Genomic DNA, 20,203 nt, shown 5'->3' with positions numbered 1-20,203 from the left:
GGGGGAGGTGTCTCCATCCATCCCGGCTGCCCGGGGGGAGCCGCCACCGCCCGGGGGGGCTCGGCAGGACCGGGGGGGGGGGGTCGGCAGGACCCGGGGGGGGGGGCTCGGCCCCGCCGCAGCCCTTTGAACGGCCCCATGGGCCCCGGCCCCGCCGCCCGCCCCCCCCCGGCCGTGATGCAGGCGGCTCCTCCCCCCGGCGCTCGGCAAGGGCTGGGAGCTCCCCCCTGCCCGGCTGCCCTTATTTAATTTCCAGTGTGATTTTGCTATTTTTAGCACCTGGATCCCCTCCAGTAAGGCTCGGAGCTCGCTCCCCCCCCCCCCCTTTTTTTTTTAATTATTATCATTATTTCTTTTTTTTTTTTTTTTCCTCTCCCCCCCCCCTTCCCTATATTTTTTCCCCCCCGGCTCCCCGTGAAATGACTCGGACCCAGCTTCCTTCCTCCTGGAGCAAATATTTTTTTTTTTTCATTATTATTATAATTTCTATAAATAAGAGGGGGGGGCCCGGCCGTGCTGTGGATGCTGTGCGAGTCGCAGCCTCTCTCCCCCCCCCCCCCCTCTCTCTTTGCCTTCTCCTTTCAGATCCGCATTTGCGAGCAGCAGCAGCCAGGAGGGGGGGTTTCGGGCGCTCACAACACAGCCACGCCGGGAGAGGGAGGAAAAAAAAAAAAACCAAATAATAATAAAAACGCCACCAAAAAAATAATAATAAGCCCCGAGCACCCAGCTCCGAGACCAAGCTGACTGTGAGTGCCGGCCTTCCTCTTTCCTTTCTGCTCCGGGGGGGTTTGGGGGGGGGTTCAGGGGGGTGCTGGGGGGGCCCGAGGCTCGCTCCGTGTTTGCAAGGGCTCGCGGGTGCTCCGCGGTGCCCCTTTGATTATTATTAATTATTGTTATTAATTGGGCGATGCACCTGGCGGGGCCGGGATGGGCTGGGGGGGGGGGGGGGGCTGCGGGGACTTTTGCTCCGATTTATCGGGTTTGGGGCTCAAACGGCCCCCGCCGTCCTTTTGGGGGGGGGGGGCTCCGGCTGCAGCCCCGGCTCGGTTCGGTGGGGCCGGGACCTCCCCCCCCCCGTGGTTGTGGGGTCGGTGCAAATCGTGTGGGGTCGCCGCAAGGTGCGTGGGGCCGGGACCTTGCAAAGTGCGTGGGGCCTGCATCGTGCGTGGGGCCGGGGCCGGTGCAAAATTGCGTGGGGTCGGTGCAAATTGCGTGGGGTCGGTGCAAAATTGCGTGGGGTCGGTGCAAATTGCGTGGGGTCGGTGCAAAATTGCGTGGGGTCGGTGCAAATTGCGTGGGGTCGGTGCAAATTGCGTGGGGTCGGTGCAAAATTGCGTGGGGTCGGTGCAAATTGCGTGGGGTCGGTGCAAATTGCGTGGGGTCGGTGCAAATTGTGTGGGGTCGGTGCAAATTGTGTGGGGTCGGTGCAAATTGTGTGGGGTCGGTGCAAAATTGCATGGGGTCTTTGCGGATTGTGCGGGGTCGCTGCGAAGCACGTGGGGTCGGTGCAACGCACGTGGGGGCTTTGCAAATTTTGTGGGGTCGCCGCGAAGCACGCGGAGCCCCCGCAGGTTTTGTGGGGTCGCCGCAAAGCACGGGGGGGCCCGGTGCGGATCGCGTAGGGCCGGTGCCAAATTTTGTGGGGTCGCCGCAAGGTGCGTGGGGCCGTGCAAGGTGGCAGCCGCGCCACCCAGGCCCTGTTTGGGGGGGGGACGGGGACACACACACTCGGGCAGGTCCCTGCAAAGTTGCAGTGTGGGGGTTCAACCCCCCCTAAAACCGCCCCCTACCCCTAAAACCGCCCCCCCCCAACCCAATGCCCATGGGGGGGGGGGCCGAAATGGCGCTGCTGCGCCCGGGGTTTTATTGCAACCCGCGGGAGGGGGGGGGGCTTCACAAAGCTTGTGATGTTGCCCTTCCTGCCTCTTTTCTTTCTCCCCCACCTCCCTCCTTCCTTTCTTTTATCACTTCCTTTTATTATGCATGCCCAGGAAGGAAGGGGGGTGGTCTGCCCTTAATAGCAAGGGGAAGGGGAAAGGGGAGGGGGGCTTCAAAGCAGCTCCCCCCCCCCCCCCCGCCGGAGGAGTCCTGCCCCAAGCCCCCATCCCCGAGCCCTCCTGGCACCCCCAGGGGCTCCTCAACTTGTGCCGGGTGCTGCCCCCCCCCCCCGTCCCTTCCCTCCAGCCTCAGCCCTGGGCTGGGTTTCCTGGGCGTGAGGAAATTCGGGGGGGGGGGGGGTAGAGATCTAAGGCACCGCCACCGCCTCGGTGTCCCCCCCCCCCCCCGGGTTGGGTTGTTTAATCTGGGAGTGGGTGGCGGGCGCGGGGGATTTATGGGGCTGTTTGCATGGGGAGGCCCGGGGGGAGGCCAGGTTGTGGCTTTTGCAAGTGGAGCGCGGCTTGTGCAAGAGGTGGCTGCCATCAGCACCCTCCCACGGCGGCTCCCGACCCACGGGGACGGCCGAGGAAGGGGTCTCCCCCCCCCACCCCTGCCCCCCCCAGCACCCACCGACCCCAAGGAGGACGCGTGCCCTCCGCCAGGATTTCCCCCTGCCAGCCTCCGGGAGCCCAGCAGCCCCCCGCTCACGGCTCCGAGCGGTTCCCCCCGGCCATGAAAAGGGTTTTTTTTTGTTGTTGTTTTTTTTTTTCCCTCTCTCCCTCAGCTGCTTCCTTCCCTCCATGGCAACCCAGCTGCTGCCTCCGATCCCGCTCCGATGCGCGGGGCCGAGCCCCGAGGTGGGGACGGGGACAGCAGCGACGGGGACGGGGACACGAGCGGCACCCGCGGGCGGCACCGTGCCCGCAGGCAGCCCCGGCTCCCACCCGAATCGCACGCGCAGCGTCGTGGCCGCCGAGCTCTGGCCAGGGGTTGCCCAATGGGGCCAGGACCCCCCCCCCCCCCCGAACAGGGCAGCTGAGGGACCCCCAGACCCCGGCACCGTGCAGCAACGCGGGGCACGAGGGGCGCACGCTGCGGGGTTGGGGCCGGGTTGGGCCCAGATGTTTGCGGCCACAGGAGAGGGTACGGCACAGCCGGGGGGGGCTGCGTTCCCTCCGGCAAAGATTGACTAAAAAGAGGGGAAAAAAAAAGGATAAATACTTCTCAGCCCCTGGTCAGCCCACCAGTATTTTCTTCCCTAAACCATATATATATATTTTTTTTAAGTGTTCCATAAAGAGGCTCCTTGAAGGGCTCTGGGATGCCGTGAGTAATATTTTCGGGGTGTTTACATGACAGCACGCACGGTTTCTGTCCCGTCCCCCCCCCCCAGAAAAAAAAAAATAATCTGTGGGTGGTTTTTGTTGTTGTTGCTTTGCACTCGTGAGTCACTTCCAGAGCGGAGCGGGCGCTGGCGCGTGGCTTGTCAAAGCCTCGAAGGTCTCAGCGTGGTGGGGGCTCCTCGCGCTGCCCCACGCCGGCTCCAGACGCTGCTGTGGGGTTCGGGGTCCCCTGCGGGGTCGGGGTCCCCGTGGGGATTGAGGTCCCCGTGGGGCTCGGGGTCCCCCGTGGGTCCCTCCCGCAGCCCCAGCAGCGGGGAGGCAGCAGCGCCGTCCCCCCCCCGGCTGAAGTTTGCCATCACCCAACCTGAAAGCAGTCGGTAAAAGCTGGGGGTGGTTAAAGCCTCGTTATAGGGCCGGTGCCTCTGGCTGCACGAAACCCGCTGGGAAAAGCCTCCTGGGGGCTGCAGCCCTCTGGGGACGCAGGTCGGACCCCAAGGGGTTGGGTTCGGCCCCGTTCCTGCCAGGGTCCCTGTTCTGCACCCCACTGTTCCCGGCCCCGAGCCCGTCCTCCCGGCTCCTGGGCTGGGAGCAGGGTGTGGAGCACGGTGGCCCCACAGCTCCGGCCGAGCAGGTTTTCCCTACGCCCCCGGGAAGCACCGGGGTGGAGAGGGGAAGATGGATCCCGCTCCTCCACGGGATTTTCCCCATTAGCCAGGAAAGCCACGCAGCCCCTTCGGGACGTGCACACGGGGAGGGGACAGCCTGGCCTCCCTCGGTGCCCCTAAATCCAGCCAGGGCGGCGGGAGCGGGGTGCAGCCCCCAGTCGGGGTGCAGCAGTGCCTGGCCGGGAGCCGCAGGGGTGCGGGAGCATGGCAGGGCCCTTTCTGCTGTGCCCCAAATGCTGGGGATGAACAAGACCCAGCTGAGCTCCCCCAGCACCCCCGGACCCCCACGGGGATCCCTGCAGGCCCCCGGGGCCGTGCCGCCACCCGTTGTCCTGTTCCAACTTGCTGGTGCCGGCAGCGTGTCTGGGATTTCAAGGGCTCCCGATTAAATCTGGAGCCGCTCTCCTCCTTCTGGCGGAAGGGGAGTTGCTCGGGGGGGGGTTTGCTCCGTGGCTCGGGCCCCGTGGGAAGGGCTGGCAGAGCCGCCGCTCCCCAAAAACCTGCCGGGGCTCCGGGCACCTGGCTAACTCCGCGGGGTTTCTGTGCCGCGGGGCGAGGCTGGGCCCCTGCCCCGCAGCCCCGATCCCATCGCTCCCGGCCTGGGAAGGGAAGGCAACGAGGCTGCACCCCGCCGGGCCGGGGGGGGGCTGCGCCTCAAAGCCAGCCCCGGGGACGGGCAGGGAGCGGGGGTGCTCTGGGAGGGGTCCCCTGGGAGGGGCTGGACCCACAGCATCGCCCTGCCGGCGCCGGAGAAGCACCCAAAGGGGGGCCCTGGGGGTGGGAGAGCGGGGAGCACCGGGAGGCTTCACCCCACCCCCTGCATCAGCGCCTGGCGTGGCGAGGGGCTCCTGCAGCCCCCCCGGTGCCCCCGTGGGTGTCAGGGGCCCGTGGGTGCCAGGGGTCTGTGGGTGTCAGGGGCCTGTGGGTGCTGGGGTCCCTGCGTACAGTTTGGCACAGGACGGGTGCCACGGCGCGGCTGAGCCACATGGGCTCAAAATTTTGAGTTACAAACTAGCGGCGGGGGACTCTTTTAGAGGTGGGGGTCTCCTCCCGGCACGGCCCTTGGCGATGCTCCTGGTTCCCACCCCGCCAAGCCCCGGCAGCGCCCCGCTGCCGGCCGGACCCCCGCTCCGTGCAGGGAGAGGAGCAGGATGCGGCCGAGCCCCCCGAACGGCTCAGAGCTGCCGGTTCGGGCTGATATTCAACTCCAGGGGGCTTCCAGCAGCTCCAAAAGGGGGGTGCCCCATCCCTCACCCCCTCCTGCGAGGCCGTACCCCACCGGCCACCCCGACCCCCCGGCGGGGGCGAGCCCCCTGCCCTCCCCGAGCCCCCTGCAGGGGCAGGGCCGCCGCGGGGCCGTGACCCCCGGGGAGGCTCCGGCGGCTCCGCTCGTCCCTCACAGCCCCGTGAGTCACTTCCGCGGCCCCCACCGCCCGCCTCCCGCCGGGGAGCGGCGCGGGTGAACGCTGACCAGCCTTCCTCCCTTCTCCCGCTCTTCCTCCTCCTCCTCCTCCTCCTCCTCGCCACCGCCGCCAAGGACGATGAGCGAAGCCGGCGCCAAGTCCAGCCAGGCCCTGGCCTCCAAGGGGGAGAAGGACGCCTCGGAGAAGAGGGGCCGGGGACGGCCCAGGAAGAAGCCGCAGGTACGCAGCAGGAGGCGGCCCCGAGCGGTGGCAGCGGGCTGGGAGGCTGGGGTGGGGGGTCCCCGGGGAGGGAGGATGGTGGCTGTGGGGATGGCGGGGGGGCACAGGCACCTGCGGGGTGGGGATGCTCAGAGAGGCGGCCCCGCGAGCTCCCTCCTGGCCCCGGTAACGCCACCAGCACCCGGTGGATGCTTGGGTACCCCAAATCCCGGGGAGGGCCCCAGCCAAGCCCCCTCTGCACCCCCCCCCCCAAAAAAAAAAATCCCCGCCTGCGCAGGGGGAAGGCTCCGGGGCCTCCCGTTGCTCCTCCCCAGGCTGCCACCGAACAAACCTGCCTTTACAGCCGGGCTAATTAAAGCCCTATTAGCACAAGCTGCTCAGAGGGATAAGATGCTGCCGGAGCCTTTGTGGTGCCAGAGCCCCCCCCCCCCCCCCCCATGCAGCTCCCCGGGGGCAGGTGGGCTTTGTGCGCGTCCTTCCCCCCCCCCCCCCCCCACAGCAAAGGGGAAATTTGCCGATTCCCCAGCATTTTGCCACCCAGCTGGCGAGCTGGGTTTCGGGGTGTCCCCATCCCCCCCCCCCCGGTGGGATTAAAGGGGTTAAACCACGCACGGCCGACGGGGAAATGGGGAGAAAACATGGGGGGGGGGGGGGGGTGAGGATGAGGAGGAGCGGGGCTACGGAGCAGCCGGATTGCGGCGTCCCGCTAAGCCGAGGGATTAACGCCGGGGCCGGACGGGTCACGGCCACCACGCCTGGCTGAAGGACGCCAGGAGCCCGCGCCCCAACCGGGGCCTGAACTGGTGCTCCCAGTGCTCCCAGCACCCCGCAGGATACGGCCCTGCCCCACTGTGGGGAGCGGCCGCAGGGGATGCTCGAGCCCGGAGCATCCCTGGGGGGGCTCGGCAGCACCCCGCTGTGCCCAGCGCCACCCCGGCAGCACGGGGGGTTGCCCCGGGGGACCCCAATCCGCAGCGTGTGCCCCCCCCCGCCCCCCCAAACTCTGCTCTCCCTCCAGCAGGAGCCCAGCGAAGCCCCGACCCCCAAGAGACCCCGCGGACGGCCGAAGGGCAGTAAAAACAAGGCCACCCCGAAAGGCAGGGTAGGTAGCCGGGAGCGCCGACGGCGCCGTTTTGGGCTCAATCAGTGACAATTCGGGGCAGACCTGCAGCCCTGGGGAGGGGGCGGCTGCCAGAGCTGGCAGCCGGGGAGGGAGGGGAGGAAGAGCCGGGGCGTGCGCGCCGCCACCAACCTGTTTGCAAAACGCGACTCATTTCCTGCACCCCGCCGTGAGTCACGGGGCTGGGACCCGGGGCCGGGGGGGGGTGGTGGGGGGGGGGGGGCTCGGCTGCAGCCCCCACAGTACCTGGGTCCAGCCCCGGGGGATGCCACTGGGGTGACGAATTTGGCAGCCGAGGGAGGAAGGATGGGAGGAAGCCCCAGCGGTGGGGGTGGCACCATCCCGGCCCCAGCCTGACCCAAATTTCTGTTTTATTACCCCCCCCCCCCATGCTCAGAAAGCTGCAGTCACACCAGGGAGAAAACCTCGAGGCCGACCCAAAAAATCGGTGAGTGGGCTTCTCCCTCCCTCCTCTTCCTCACCTTCCTCACGGGCCCAATCCTGGCAGGATGCTGGGCACCGGGGGGGCGGGGGGGGCACAACCACCGCGCTCACTGCGCAGGACCCCCCGCGTCCCAGTAAGCACGGAGAAGATGCTGGGGGGCCGGAGGTGGGGACAGGGCATGGCACGGGGCATGGCACAGGCGTTCCTGCAGCAAATTCCTATTTTGTTTTTTCCTCCCATTTTTTTGCCCTCTCCCCCCCCCCCCGCTGCCACCCCCACGCATCCCCCCGGGAGCCGGGAGCAATTTCCCTGCACGTCCCCGCCCCGGGAGGCAGCGCTACCCACGAGCTGGGGGGTTTTGCCCCTTTTCCCTCTTAATTTCTCCTGGGGGGGGCACATGCAGGGTGAGGGGTGGAGGACGATGGGCTGCAAAAACCCAAACTGGGGGAAATTGGGGGGGGGGGGGGGGGGGGCGTTGCTTGCAAAATCTGGCCACATCCCCAGCTGTCCTGCATCCCCCCTCATCGCAGCACCGGGATTTTTTTTTTGGGGGGGGGGGGGAACGGGACACGGTTGGAGCGATGCCGTGCCCGGGGACGCCGTGTCCAGCCCCGGCAGCCGCCGGCCGCGTTTTTATGAATGAAGCGGGAGGAAGCGGGGGCCGGCGCTGAGTCACGCTCACGCTCGGCCCTGAGTCACCGCCGCGTGCGGGGCCGTGCTGCTGGCGGCCGCGCTGCACGGCCCCCCCCCGTCCCCTCCCATCCCGTCCCGTCCTGTCCCATCCCATCCCGACCCGTCCCATCCTGTCCCATTCCATCCCATCCGCTCCCATCCCGTCCTGTCTCATTCCGTGCCATCCCGTCCCATCGTCCCGTCCTGTCCCATCCCATCCCGTCCTATCATCCCATCCCCTCCCGTCCCATCCCATCCCATCTCATACCATCCCATCAGCCCATCCCATCCCGTCCCATCCCATCCCATTGTCCCGTCCTATCAGCCTGTCCCGTCCCATTTTATCCCGTCCCGTCCCATCTCATCCCGTCCCATCCTATCAGCCTGTCCCCTCCCGTCCCATCCTGTCCGATTCCATCACATCCCGTTCCATCCCATCCCATCCCATTGTCCCGTCCTATGAGCCCATCCCCTCCCATCCCATCCTGTCCCGTCCTATCAGCCCATCCCCTCCCGTCCCATTTTATCCCATTCCATCCCATTCCATCCCATCCTGTCCTGTCCTATCAGCCCGTTCCATCCCATTCCATCCCATCCCGTCCCATCCCATCCTGTCCCGTCCTATCAGCCCATCTCCTCCCGTCCCATTTTATCCCATTCCATCCCATCCTGTCCCGTCCTATCAGCCCATCCCCTCCCATCCCATTCCATCCCATCCTGTCCCATCCCATCCCATCCCATCCCGTCCGCACCCCGCTGCTGGCACCAGGGCATGTGCCCCCTGCACGAGGTGTGCGAGGAGCAGCCCGGTGTCCCCCCGCCGTGCCGACTGCCCCCCCTTTGCCTTGCAGCAGCAGGACGAGGAGGAGGTGAACATTTCCCAGGAGTCGTCCGAGGAGGAGCAGTGACCCCCCCCCCCCGAACCGGCGCTACCTCATCGCCCTGCGGGACCCCCCCCGGCCCCCCCCCCCCCCCTTTGGCCAGCCTGGGACCCGAGGGAGGGGGACGGGGAAAAAAAAAACCCAACGCGGCGCCCCGGCTTCTTCCTCCCTGCTCCGCTCCTCGCTCGCCCCCCCCGCCACCAGCAGCGTTGGCCGGGGGGGGGGCTCAGCCCCACAGCCTGGGAAAAAGGGGTTGGGGGGCTCAGCCCCCCCCCCCCCCCCAGCGCCGCGTTTCGGGGCGGCCCCGCTAACCGAGGGGGTGCCAACGGGGCTGGAAACCCGCAGCCTTTGCTGTCCCCCCCCCCGCCTCCTCCCCAAATTTAGCGATTTCAGCCCCCCCCCCAAAGCAGGTGCCGGCCGTCCCCCAGCACCGGCTTTGCCCCGGGTCTTCTGCAGGGATGGGGCGGGGTGGGGGGGGGGCAGCAAAGGCCAAAAAAAAAAATATATATATACAAAAAACACCCCAAAATGCCCCCAGACCTGGCCCGGGCTGCGCCCCCCCCACCCCAAATCCCCCCCCCCGGGTGATTGCACTGTGCGCGGGAGAGCGGCTCCGCAGCGATGCTGTGGGGGGGGGTGGGGGGGTCTCAGCCCCCATTGCACCCCCCCAGCCCCGGGTGGCCTTTTCCTGATAGGTTCTGGTTAAGTTTTTAATTTTTTTTTTTTTTAGTCCTTTTTTGTTTTTTTCGGTGTTTTTTGGCGGTTCTCTTCTCGTTCACAACTACCTCTGGATATTTTAAGTTCCACTCTCAGCTCACAGACGTGCTGCTGCTGCTGCTGCTGCGCCGCCTGCGGGGCTGCCGGGGCCTCCCCCGCTTGGTTTTTGGGGTTTTTCCTTTTTTTTTTTTGGGGTGTCGCTGGAGGTGGGGGGGGGGGGGTTTCTCCCCCAGGTTCGTCTCTTTATTTTTTCGGTGTTTTTTTTCTTTTCGTTTTTCTACTGTTTATGTTAAGGTTCAGGTCGCTCTGCCGCTCCCAGGGACAGAGCCGGCAGGGGTGCCGGGGCAGGGATTTGGGGTCCGTCCCCCCCCCCCCCAGCCGTGACCCCACAGCGGGACCGGGGCCGGTGGCGGGTTTTGGGGGCGCTCCCGGCAGGGAGAGAACTGGTGTGTGTGTGTGTGTGCGGGGGGGGGGGGGGGGGAAGGGGGTGTCGTTATTTTTAATTTTTATTTTTCGGTCCGCCGTTGACGACCTTTTGGGTTCCTATTTGCAGTTACTTGAATAAAACATTTTATGGACGTTCGGTGCTGCGGAGGGGGGTCAGCCCCCGGGGGGGGGGGGGGGGGGGGGGGGGGCTGCAATGGGGTCGGCACCCGGGGGGGGGGGGGGGGGGGTACAAAGGAGCGGGATTTGCCCTGGGGAAAGCAGCAGCACCGCCTTTATTGCAAAGAAACCCGTTTATTTGCCCCTGGGGGGGGGGTGTCCTGCCCCCCCTCCCCGTATCCCTGCAAACGGGGCCGCCCGGAGCCCCCCCACCCCCCGGGCTGTGCCCCCCCGCATCCCATTCCCAGTGCATTTAAGGGGGCTTTTTTTTTTGGGGGGGGGGGCGCGTTTTTTTTCCAACGAAAACCAGCCAAAAAAAGGTGCGTGAAGGTGGGAGCTGCCCCCCGCCGCCATCGCCCCCGCTGCCGTTGTGCCCCCGCCGTCCTCCGGTGCCTCCAGCGTTGGGGGGGGGGGGGGGGCGGCAGGATCCGGCCCCCGCCCCGTGGGCAGCATCATGCCTTCCACTGCCCGCGGCCCCCCCAGCCGGGCACCACCTGCAACGGACAGGGAGGGGGTGTCCCCCCCCCAAAAAAAAAGTGAGCGCCGCCGGCTGCTGACTCAAGGAAAGAAAGGGGGTCGACGGCCCCAAAAAGGGCGTTTTTGGCCCCGAAACGCTCACCCGGGGGTCTTGGGCCTCCACCAGCAGCTCCTGCTCGGCCTCGTGCAGCTCCTCGGCGGGGTCGTAGCTGTACATGGGCAGCAGGGCGGTGCCGCAGCCGCTCGGCCCTGCCGCGGGGACGGGTGCTGAGTGGGGACGGGGTGCTGGGTGGGGGGGGGGGGGGGGGTCAGGGTGTGCCCCCCCCAGCCCCACAACCCCAATAATTTGGGGCGAAACCGGGCCCGGGCCCCGCGCTCACCTCCGCTTCTTCTGGACGTACATCACCTGCGGGGGAGGGGGACGTCAGATGGGGGGGGACACGGGTGGGGGCCCCCCCCTCACCCCAGGACCCCCCCTCACCCCAGGACCCCCCCTCACCCCAGGACCCCCCCCCCCCCAGTACTCACCGCGGCCACGACGGCGCCCAGGAGGGTGAGGAAGACAAAGGGGCCCAGCACGGAGCCCACCAGCGAGTCGCCCGTACTGGGAGCGCTGGGAGCGCTGGGAGCCGTCGCGTTGTTGCTCATGGCCGGGCTGGGGGCGCGGGGGGGGGCTGCTGCCGGCATGGGGGGGGGGGGGATAGGGTGGGGGGGGGGGGCACCCAAGGGTGCTAGCGCCCAGCTGCCTGCCCTTGGGGGGGGAGGGGGCGGGGGGGGAGCTCCCCAGGCGGGGCCCTGTGGGAGGAATTGGGGGGGGGGGGTGAGCCGGGGGGGGGGGGGGGGCTGCAGCACCCAGGGCTGTGCTCCCCCCCCCCCCCCCCGGCGCCCCCCCCCAGATGTGGCCATGTGCTGCTGATCCCAACCCCCAAATCCCCCTACGAAGGGGGGCAGTGCGTTGCAGAAACCGCCCCCCCCACGTGAAAAGAGCCCCCCCCCCCGCCGTGCACCGCACCCCCAGCACTGCCCGTGCATCGCACCCCGTGTGCCCTGCAACCACCCCCCCCCCCCCCCCCAAGCATTGTAACCCCCCCCGGGGCACTGCAACCCCCCCGTGCATTGCACCCCATGCACATTGCACCCCCCCCCCATGCACTGAACCCCCCCCCCCGAGCATTGCAACCCCCCCGTGCATTGCACCCCATGCACATTGCACCCCCCCCCCATGCACTGAACCCCCCCCCCGAGCATTGCAACCCCCCCGTGCATTGCACCCCATGCACATTGCACCCCCCCCCCCCCCATGCCCTGAACCCCCCCCGAGCATTGCAACCCCCCCCGTGCACTGCACACCCCCCCCGGGGCATTGCACAGGGCCCCCCCCCCCCCCCCCCCCCCCCCCCCCCCCCCGGGGATCGCACACAACCCCCCCGTGCTCAGCACCCCCAAGCATTGCCCCCCCCCCGTGCAGCATTGCACATCCCCCCCCCCGCACTCCCCTGTGCATTGCCCCCCCCCCCCGTGCTCAGCACCCCCCAGCATTGCCTCCCCCTTGCACTGCACCCCCCCCGTGCATTGCCCCCCCCCGTGCATTGCCCCCCCCCCCGTGCTCAGCACCCCCCCAGCATCGCCCCCCCCCCCCGCCCCCCCCCCCCCGCCCTGCGCCCCCCCGCGCGCGGCCCGGCCCGCCCCTCCCCACCTGCGCGCGCCGCCCGCACCCGGAACCCGCGCGGCGCGTGACGGCGAGGGGCGGGGCCTGGGCTGGGGGCGGGGCCTGCGGCTGGGGGCGGGGCCTGGTGTGGGCGGTGCCTGGTGTGGGCGGTGCTTGGGGAGGGGGCGGTGCTTGGGGAGGGGGCGGGGCTTGGGGAGGGGGGCGGGGCTTGGGGAGGGGGCGGGGCCCGGGGGCGCGGGGCCGGTAGGGGGCGGCAGAGACCGGGCACGGGGGGGGGGGGCGGGGGGGGAAGGGGGGAAAATGGGGAAAGAAACGGGAAAAAGGGGAAAGGGGAAAAAGGGAAATGAAAGGGAATTGAGAGGGAAAGTGGATAGAGAGGGGAAAAGGGGGGGAGGAAAAAAGGGGGAAAAGGGGGAGAAAAGGGGGAAAAAGGGGGAAAAAGGGGAAAAAAGGGGAAAAAAGGGGAAAAAAGGGGAAAAAAGGGGAAAAAAGGGGAAAAAAGGGGAATAAAAAGGGGAATAAAAAGGGGGAATAAAGGGGGAATAAAGGGGGGAAAAGGAAGGGGATAAAGAGGGAATAAGGGAAAGGAAATAAAAAAGGAAAAAATAAGGAAAGGGGAAATAAAAAGGAAATAAGGGAAAAGAAAAAAAAAGAAAAGGGAAAGGAATAAAAAAGGGCCCCTACGGAGAAGGAAATTAAAAAATAAGGGGAGATGAAAAGGAAGCGGGATTTAAAAGGGAAAGGGAATAAAAGGGAAATAAAAGGAGACGGGAAGTTTTAAAAGGAAATGAAATGGAAATGCGGGGAAAGGGGCGAGAGGGGAAGGGGCACGGGGCGAGGACGGACGCGGGCTTGGGGGGGGGACACAGCGGCTGCAGGCGGCGGGGAATGGACGGACGGACAGACAGACGGACGGACAGACAGACAGACAGACGGACGGACGCGCAGGTGCCCCATGGACGGACAGAGGCCACCGGGTGCGGGTGGCAGGTGGGGGGGGACACGGCGGCAGGGCCCCCCGCAGCCCCCCGGGGAAGGCCGGGCTCTGATCCCGCCGCGCTCCTAATCCGCTTTGGGGCCGGGAGCAGATGGGCCCGTAAATAGGTCGGGGGGGGGGAACGGGGGGGGGGGGACAGGGGGAGCCCCGCAGGGACAGGGACGGCCCCCGGGGTGCTGACGCCACCCCTGGGACACCCTCACCTGGGCTGGGTGCGGGTGGGGGGGGCACCAAAGCGCTTTGCTGCAGCGGGAAGGGGTTGCGGGGGCTCGTCCCGGTGTCCCCTTGGCCCTACAGACCCCAATGGTGTCGGCGATCCCGGTGCCCACAGCATCCCCCGTGGCCCTGCTGCGTCCCCGGGGGGGTCCCAAAGCCCCTGGAGGGGAAGGACATGGGTGGGAAGCTGAGCACTGGGGACGCCACCACCCCAAAACCCCGCTGCGGAGCCCACCCCGTGCACCCACCCTGCCCCAAATCCCTCCCGGCCCCAGGGGGATCCCAGCCCTGCTTTGGTTTCGTGTCCCAAAAGGAACAAAACCCCACCCAGGCCGGGTGAGAGGACCAGGCGCAGCCCTGGGCAGCACGAGCTGGGTTTTCCTGCCCCAAGGCACCAGCAGGGAGCAGTCCCCCAGCTGGGGAGAAACGGGGACGTCCAAGGACCCGCGGGCCCCGCTCCGGCCCCATGCAGCAGCCCCCGAGCATCCCCCCCGGGGAAGACACCCGCGTGTCCCGGGAGCCAAAAATACCCCGAGCCTGACCCCTGGGACTGGGGAACGCTGTCCGAGGACCCTGCTTTGGTGGGGTGGCTGCGCACACACGTGTGGGGCACAAGCACCCCGGGTATTTTTAAGAACGGGGTCCCCGTCAGCTTGTTTTGGGTTTCCTTGGCCGAGGTTGGTGGCTCAGAGCGTGTCCCCCCCACCTCCAGCCTGATGCTCCTGGTGCTGGGGAGCCCCCAGGGCGCTCCAGGAGCCGCTGGGTTTGATATTTGGAAATTAATTAATTTGGATATTTTGGAAATGAATGGCTCGTTTCCACCTCCATTTGAAGAGCTGCCTACCACCTCTCCCCACGGTGCCGGGCACGGCCTGAGGCAGGAGAGGCAGCTGAGGGGGGATTCCTTCCCTAAAATGCAGACCCATCACCCCCAGGACCTCGATGCCCATCGTGGCCACGAGGTGCTAAGCAGGAGCCACGAGCCCGCTGCGCACACGGCGGGAGGAGGAGCAGCAGCGGGGTGGGCTTGGGAGGCTGCCGGTGCTCCCCGTGCCGCCAGCACCCAGCCCGTCCCTCGGCTCGAAGCAAAGGGCTGTTCCCACACCAAGGGCGAGGGCTGGACACGAAGCAGCGTAAGCGGCTTCTGAGAGCTCAGACAATTTCTGGGCCGCAGTTCAGGGCTGGAAATACCCAAACGGGACCGTGCCGAGCCCTACACGTCACCCCGGTTCTCCAGCACAATCCCCTCCGTGCGCAGCCTGAGGTTGAGCAGGGCTCCCCCGTCTGTGACGAGCCTCCGAAACGCCCTTCTGCAGCCCGCAGGCATCCCAAGGCACCCGAGGAAGGGCTTCCTCCCCCGGTGACGCCCCGCTGCCCAAACCCCAAACCCACCACGTTACCGCGGAGGTTAACGGCGCCGCGACGAAGAGAGACCAGGCAGCGGTGCGAAATACCGGCGTGTTTATTGGGTGGCACTAGGTTACAGCCTGTGCTCCTGTCAAACTCCCTCCGTTTGTTCGATTAACTTTTGTTTTTTTTTTTTCCTTTTTCTTCTCAGGACAGCAACGGGCTCCCCTCGGCTGTGGCTCGGAGGACAGCGGCTGCAGGAGGGACGGAGCCGAGCTCTCAGATGCGCCCGGCCGAGATGGGCGCCGTCGGCACAGCTGCACGGGGACCACGGCGGCTTCCATCGGCTCAAATCAGGCTCAAAACGCACCGAGCTCCACCTCAGAAGCTGGACAGGGGTTGTAACGATGCCACGGCTGAACGAGGAGTGGAAAGAGAGCCCTCCGCTCGCTCTGGAGGCACCACGGGTCAAAATGCTGCAGGTTTGTGCTGAGCTCGGCAGCCAAGACCGAGCCAGAGCTGCGTTATTCGTGGGCTCGAACCACGATGGGACCCTCAGAGAAAACCAAACGAGTTTTCTGCTAACGAACTTCACTCGGAACAAGTGTGTCCTAAGTAAGAGCAATGCCAAGTCGGTAAGAAAGAGGAAAAGCATCAGCTGAAGTGCCGGGTTTCCACAGTGCCCTTGCAGTTGTAAAGTGTTTTTTTTTTTTTGCAAACCATTTTAACTTACAAAACCATTAACTTTACCAGACTGGAAACACAACACACGGGAGTGAGGAACAAAAAGTCTGCGGGCAGAAAAACAAAACAGGTGATGGGAATTACACATGGAAATCCACCCGGAGGTCCTGGAGAACAGAGTATTTAACCGTGGATTCACTGCACACCTCAGGCCTCCGATTCTTGTAACTTTGCTCCCTGCACCAGCTTCTCCTCCTCAACTCACTTGACGTCTCCACCCGCACGTGACGGCCACACAGCAGCACGGACCCATCCCAAAACCATCAGCGGAAAACCCAGACCGTTTCTGACTGCGTGCTGCTGCCACAATTGCGCGGCCACCCCAGTCCCTGAACGACTCGGAGACGTGTCCGCAACGTTCGAAACCTTCCCCAGCTGCAACCGACTGCGGGGGGGAGGTTGGGACCTGGGCTGGGCTCACCGAGTCCTCCCCTCGGCCACGCCGGCGAGCCCACGAGCAGACACCGGAGAGCAGCGGGCAGCCGAAGCCCCGCAGCACCGACCTGGGAGGCGTCTCGGTTAGGTGAGGAATGAGAAGTCCACGAGTTATACTCAGGCTCGCTGGCACCCGCCCCGTGCTGTCCGTACGGCGCCGTGCCCCCGATCTCCGTCCCGTCCCCAGGCTCCCAGCAGGTCGGGGACGCGGCTCCCTCAGCCCGGGGTACCGCCGGGACGTGGTGGTGCAGAGCTCGTGGGGAGACCGAGCAGGAAACGCGGGGTGATGGCTCCAAAAACCACAACCCGGGGCGCACAAGGTCAGCGAGCGCGCTTGGGCCTCCCGAGCTTCACTCCTGAGGCAACCCCGGAGCCGATTTCTCGGGCGTAACTTCGAAATTCTCACTTTCCCAACAACAAAGCGAAACGAAACAGAAAGGAAGAAAAAGCACTGCCAGCTAGCACCAAAAAGAGATCGCATAAATCCCCTCAAATACGTCTTCAGTCCAGTTAAGTGTTCCTTTCCACCCATCTACACCTCTCGTTAATTACGTACAGACCTCAGGACGAACTAGCGACAAAACCCCACGCGTGGCCACACGCCGCCTTCCCCCACTGCGGCCCCAGCTGGGTTCAGGTTCATTTCAGCACCGAGAAAAGGGAGCAGCACGCGCGCAGACGTCTGTATGTACACGTTACACACGTCGCAGCGTGAGCCCGGGGTGTACCACTAGGCCCGGTGTAACCACTAGATGATGCCATCCTATTGAGCAGGGAGAACAGGGCCAGGAGAGAAAAGCCATTTAGCGGCAGGACCACGGCAGCTGGCGGATGATCAGAGTTTTTAGATAACTGCTGTAAGGCAGGAGTCCCTCAAACCTTCTCCCTTCCGAGCCCACCCAGGTGTGACCGTGTAAGGTGCCAGTGAGCACCCTGAACCCCGGGACCGCGCCGGCACGGCGAACACCTCCAGACGTGCTGTGCAGTGAGGATCCAGCCAGGAAACCCGCACGCCGTTCTAGAATAACACCCCAAAAATCCCAAACCAACAACGTTCAACCCCCCCACCGATCCCGTTTCTGCACGTTGCCCTCCCCTGCGAGGCGCGGGGTGTCGGCCAGCACGCCGAAAGCCGCCGCACGGGGAGCGAACCCCGCGGGTCCCTGCTGCAGGGAGAGCAGCCCCAGCAACCCGACCGGCTCCGGCGATCCCCTTGTTTTTAGGACAGTCAGCTCGGCGCGGAGATGGGGAAGCAGTTGTGCCTCCCGCCGTGCCTGGCAGCTCCCGCAGCAGCCGAGTTCGGAGCCGTGCCCGGTCACAGCGACCAGGCACCCGCGGCAACCTCGCCCGGTGGCGTAAGTCTGGATAAAAGAGACCAGAGCCGTGTCACCCCCGCCTCCGCTGAGCATCCCCGCCAGCCGCGGCTTGCCCACCAGGTCAGTTTTCAAACCCTCCTTCCACGAGCTCCCGGATCACCCTCACCTCCTGCGATGCACTGCATGGGTACAAACACCGCGCTGGCTGAAAAACCCTGAAACGCACCTGGGTAAAGTAAAACGGTTTTGGGAAACGATCGGTTCAAGCTGCTACAACGGGCGGAGGGAAGCACTCGAACAGTGCGGCACCAAATATTTTTGCTCTTCTGAAGCAACCGGCGTGTTGCGAAACGGGGAACCAATTTTCTGCGGGGAAAACTCGAGGCAGGAGCCCGAAGCGCCTGCTACAACCGGGGAGGAAACTGAGGATTCCTGACATTCCCTGCCCACATTTTCAGCCACCGAATACTTTGTGTCTGCACAAGGGAAAAAGCAACACTCCAGCAGATTCCGATCCCTTTTAATTCTTTACAGAGCTTGCTTTAAGGCACGTTCAAGACCACACGGAGCCGAACTGCCGTCAACAGAAGCCCGGCTGTGCGGCGCGCGCAACGTCCAGCTGCCTCGCGTGAAGCTGCTGGGGGTGTTTTTGGTGTTTTAAAGGCAGCTCCTTTCCCTTTCCAGCCCCCAAAGCAGGGCTCTTACCTTCCCCTACAGCACGCGAGCGCAGGCCGGCATTGCCCCGGCACCACGACTCCTGCTCCCTCGCTCCCGGCACCGCTCGGCGTTTCCACCCTGCAGCCTGCGCTGCTGAGCTGGGGTCAAATCAGTTTAAGAAGGAACCGTGGCCGTGGCCCCCCCGGGCGGAAGAACAAGGGAACAGATCCCAAAGGGTGCGTTTAAAAGAGCAAAAAGGCAGCGCAAACGTACGCCTGCCTGTCCTGTGCCGCGGCTCTACGGCAAAGCGAGTTGTGAGGTTTTAGCAGCTTTTAAATGACTCCTTGCAAAGCACCCCTCCGCTACAGCCCACCCTGTCCCCTTCCAATAGGTTTTAATTACTGGTTCGTGGAGTTTACCAGTAACACCAGCCTACTTCAGCTCTGTTTCAAAGCATCACGTGAAAAGCAGGCAGTTCCTCGTCCCGACTTCTGATTTATCTCCTTACGGGTAACTCAGCTGCCTCACACTGACCAAGCAACCTAATCCCGACACCCTGCCTTCGATGGATTCATCTCAAGGCATTTCGGCTGTAAAATCACACCCAGAAGTTAAACGTCTGAAATCACGAGCGAGCGGCACTTGCCCTACCTGATGCTCGTGGCAGAGCAACTGGTGAGGAAGTCTGCTGCCACGTCCCGCGTTAGTCGCCACCGCGTCAGTCCTAAGGAGCATCTAAAATTCAAAGCATTGTGAATTGGGGAAAATTACCGATTTTTTAGAGGAAAGAAGCCTGGGCTTGCTGCGCCCCGGCACCGCAGCTCTGGTAGGAAGCAGAAACACCGTGGGGCCAAAGGAGGCGCGAGCCTCCCCCGGGGGCTTTACGGCACCGCGTTGCTCCATCTCCACCAAACCACTGTCTGAAATCGCACAGCCCGTCTTTGTGAAGATACCAAAGGACATCTTAGTGAAGCAACCGGTACTTTAACAGCGCTGAGTGCCGGTTTCAGGAACAGCGGAGGAACACCCTCGTTTAACTCTTTTTGGGGCACCTCCGAGGAGGATCTGCTACCCCCGAGCCCGGCGGCGCCTCGCTCCCCGGTTTTGTCGCCGTTGCCTCGAGCCTCTCGTGGCCAGTCGTGAACGTCAGCACGTGCAGCTGCGCGGCACACCTCCTGAACACCATGGAAAAGCATCACCAAGTAGAAAATAGCGTTAACTGAAAAAAAAAGCTTTTTCCTTTTCCAACATACCTCCTGCTGGGGCTTTCCAAAGGCAAGTCCAATTTAAAACCAAAAACCACCTTAAAGTAACAACAAGGGCAGCACAGTCCGTCTGCTGCCACCCCATTTCCAATCTGACGTTAACCAGCGCGCAGAAATCCCTGCTCCACCACACCAAAAACGTATGTGAAAGATCTCCTAGAGCTGGACACGTGGTTTCAGCTCCACTCCACTGAATTACGCTCGGTACTTCCCCAGAGGGACGTCCACCTGCCTCTCGAGTTTTAACCCTCAGCTAAAATCAGCCGGGAGGTGGGGACCTGGCACAGAGCTGCCGGAAGAAATCAAGCAGCGCTCGCTGCAGGCGTTATTCGCCCGGGGGTGTCGTCCTTTTTCTCCTGCTCCTGTGTTGGAGTCAACCAAAGAGAACCAACGCCAGCAGAGCAGCTATCCAGCATCGGTTTCAACCACCAGCTAATGTTTTACTGCTGCAGCAGTGATCCAGGCTCGCCTGTCAAACGCGTCCAAGGACGGAGATCCAGGTTTCTGTTTGCGTTTTGAGGTTTAAAAGATAATCACGCTAAGCAGTGGCGTCTAAGTGCCAAATGCACTTCCCTTCTCCATTAAGGTCTCAAATACGTTTAAAAATCCAGATGGCAGGATGCAAGTCCCCTGTGCTTGGATTTAATCTCGACAATACCAGAGGAAACGAATCAACGTTGAAGGGTGGGGACGGCCCCGAGAGCTTCTCTGCCCCAAGCAGCAGGCCTCCCTCTGCCCCCTGCTTTACCACCCACCTGGCAACCTGAGGTTACCCTTCAGCGCACAGAGAAATCCAGTATCGAGTGTTCCAGGAGCCAGTAACCTTCTCCACGTGCCAAAGGCAGTGTCCTCGCACGTGCGTGGACACAGGTACAGCACAAGGAGCAGCAAGGGAAAAAGGAATCTTCTTTGTGACTTTACCCCCCGAGAAGCTGCAGAGGACACTGGAGGCTTCGTTTCCATTTTGGCACACCGGGGGCCTGAGATAATTAACGGAAGCCACTCTGAGCTGGAGCCTGTGCACCACGAGGAGGGCTGGCACTGACCTCACAACTGAGCTCAGAAAACTAAAGACGAGCACACGCGACGTGCAGCGGCAGGGAGACTCGC

General features: G+C 64.5%; 2 protein-coding genes and 1 long non-coding RNA gene across 6 annotated transcripts; 1 reads left to right on the top strand and 2 right to left on the bottom strand.

Annotated features, from left to right (window-relative positions):
- Positions 1 to 157: 157 nt before the first annotated feature.
- On the top strand, positions 158 to 9,260 carry HMGA1 (high mobility group AT-hook 1). Of its 4 annotated transcripts, none has more exons than XM_080569215.1 (6): positions 158 to 293; positions 586 to 749; positions 5,427 to 5,532; positions 6,554 to 6,634; positions 7,050 to 7,100; positions 8,621 to 9,260. In XM_080569215.1, exons 3-6 carry the CDS (start codon positions 5,431 to 5,433, stop codon positions 8,675 to 8,677), a joined length of 291 nt encoding a protein of 96 aa, XP_080425341.1. In that variant the 5' UTR covers positions 158 to 293; positions 586 to 749; positions 5,427 to 5,430; the 3' UTR covers positions 8,678 to 9,260. The 4 variants fall into 4 exon arrangements, with proteins under 4 accessions (XP_080425341.1, XP_080425340.1, XP_080425338.1 ...); XM_080569214.1 differs by having other exon boundaries at positions 6,551 to 6,634; XM_080569212.1 differs by lacking the exons at positions 158 to 293; positions 586 to 749 and adding an exon at positions 976 to 1,121 and having other exon boundaries at positions 6,551 to 6,634.
- A 1,162-nt stretch (positions 9,261 to 10,422) lies between these two features.
- On the bottom strand, positions 10,423 to 11,167 carry SMIM29 (small integral membrane protein 29; the record flags this gene model as incomplete). The annotated part of the gene is given in 5 exon segments (XM_080568769.1): positions 10,423 to 10,464; positions 10,590 to 10,673; positions 10,675 to 10,696; positions 10,828 to 10,853; positions 10,976 to 11,167. Coding segments are annotated over 5 exon segments (333 nt in total). The 5' UTR covers positions 11,135 to 11,167.
- Positions 11,168 to 14,773: 3,606 nt separating this feature from the next.
- LOC308183312 lies at positions 14,774 to 16,574 on the bottom strand. The gene is made up of 2 exons (XR_013942390.1): positions 16,416 to 16,574; positions 14,774 to 15,467 (listed from the first exon to the last, which is right to left on the bottom strand). It is a non-coding gene; the product is annotated as an uncharacterized lncRNA (long non-coding RNA).
- Positions 16,575 to 20,203: the final 3,629 nt, after the last annotated feature.

Source organism: Anser brachyrhynchus (genome assembly GCF_964034855.1).
Source record: "Anser brachyrhynchus genome assembly, chromosome: 27".
Classification (NCBI taxonomy): Eukaryota; Metazoa; Chordata; class Aves; order Anseriformes; family Anatidae; genus Anser; species Anser brachyrhynchus.
The sequence above is the reverse complement of the archived record's forward strand: the minus strand, read 5'-3'. Positions and strand labels throughout refer to the sequence as shown.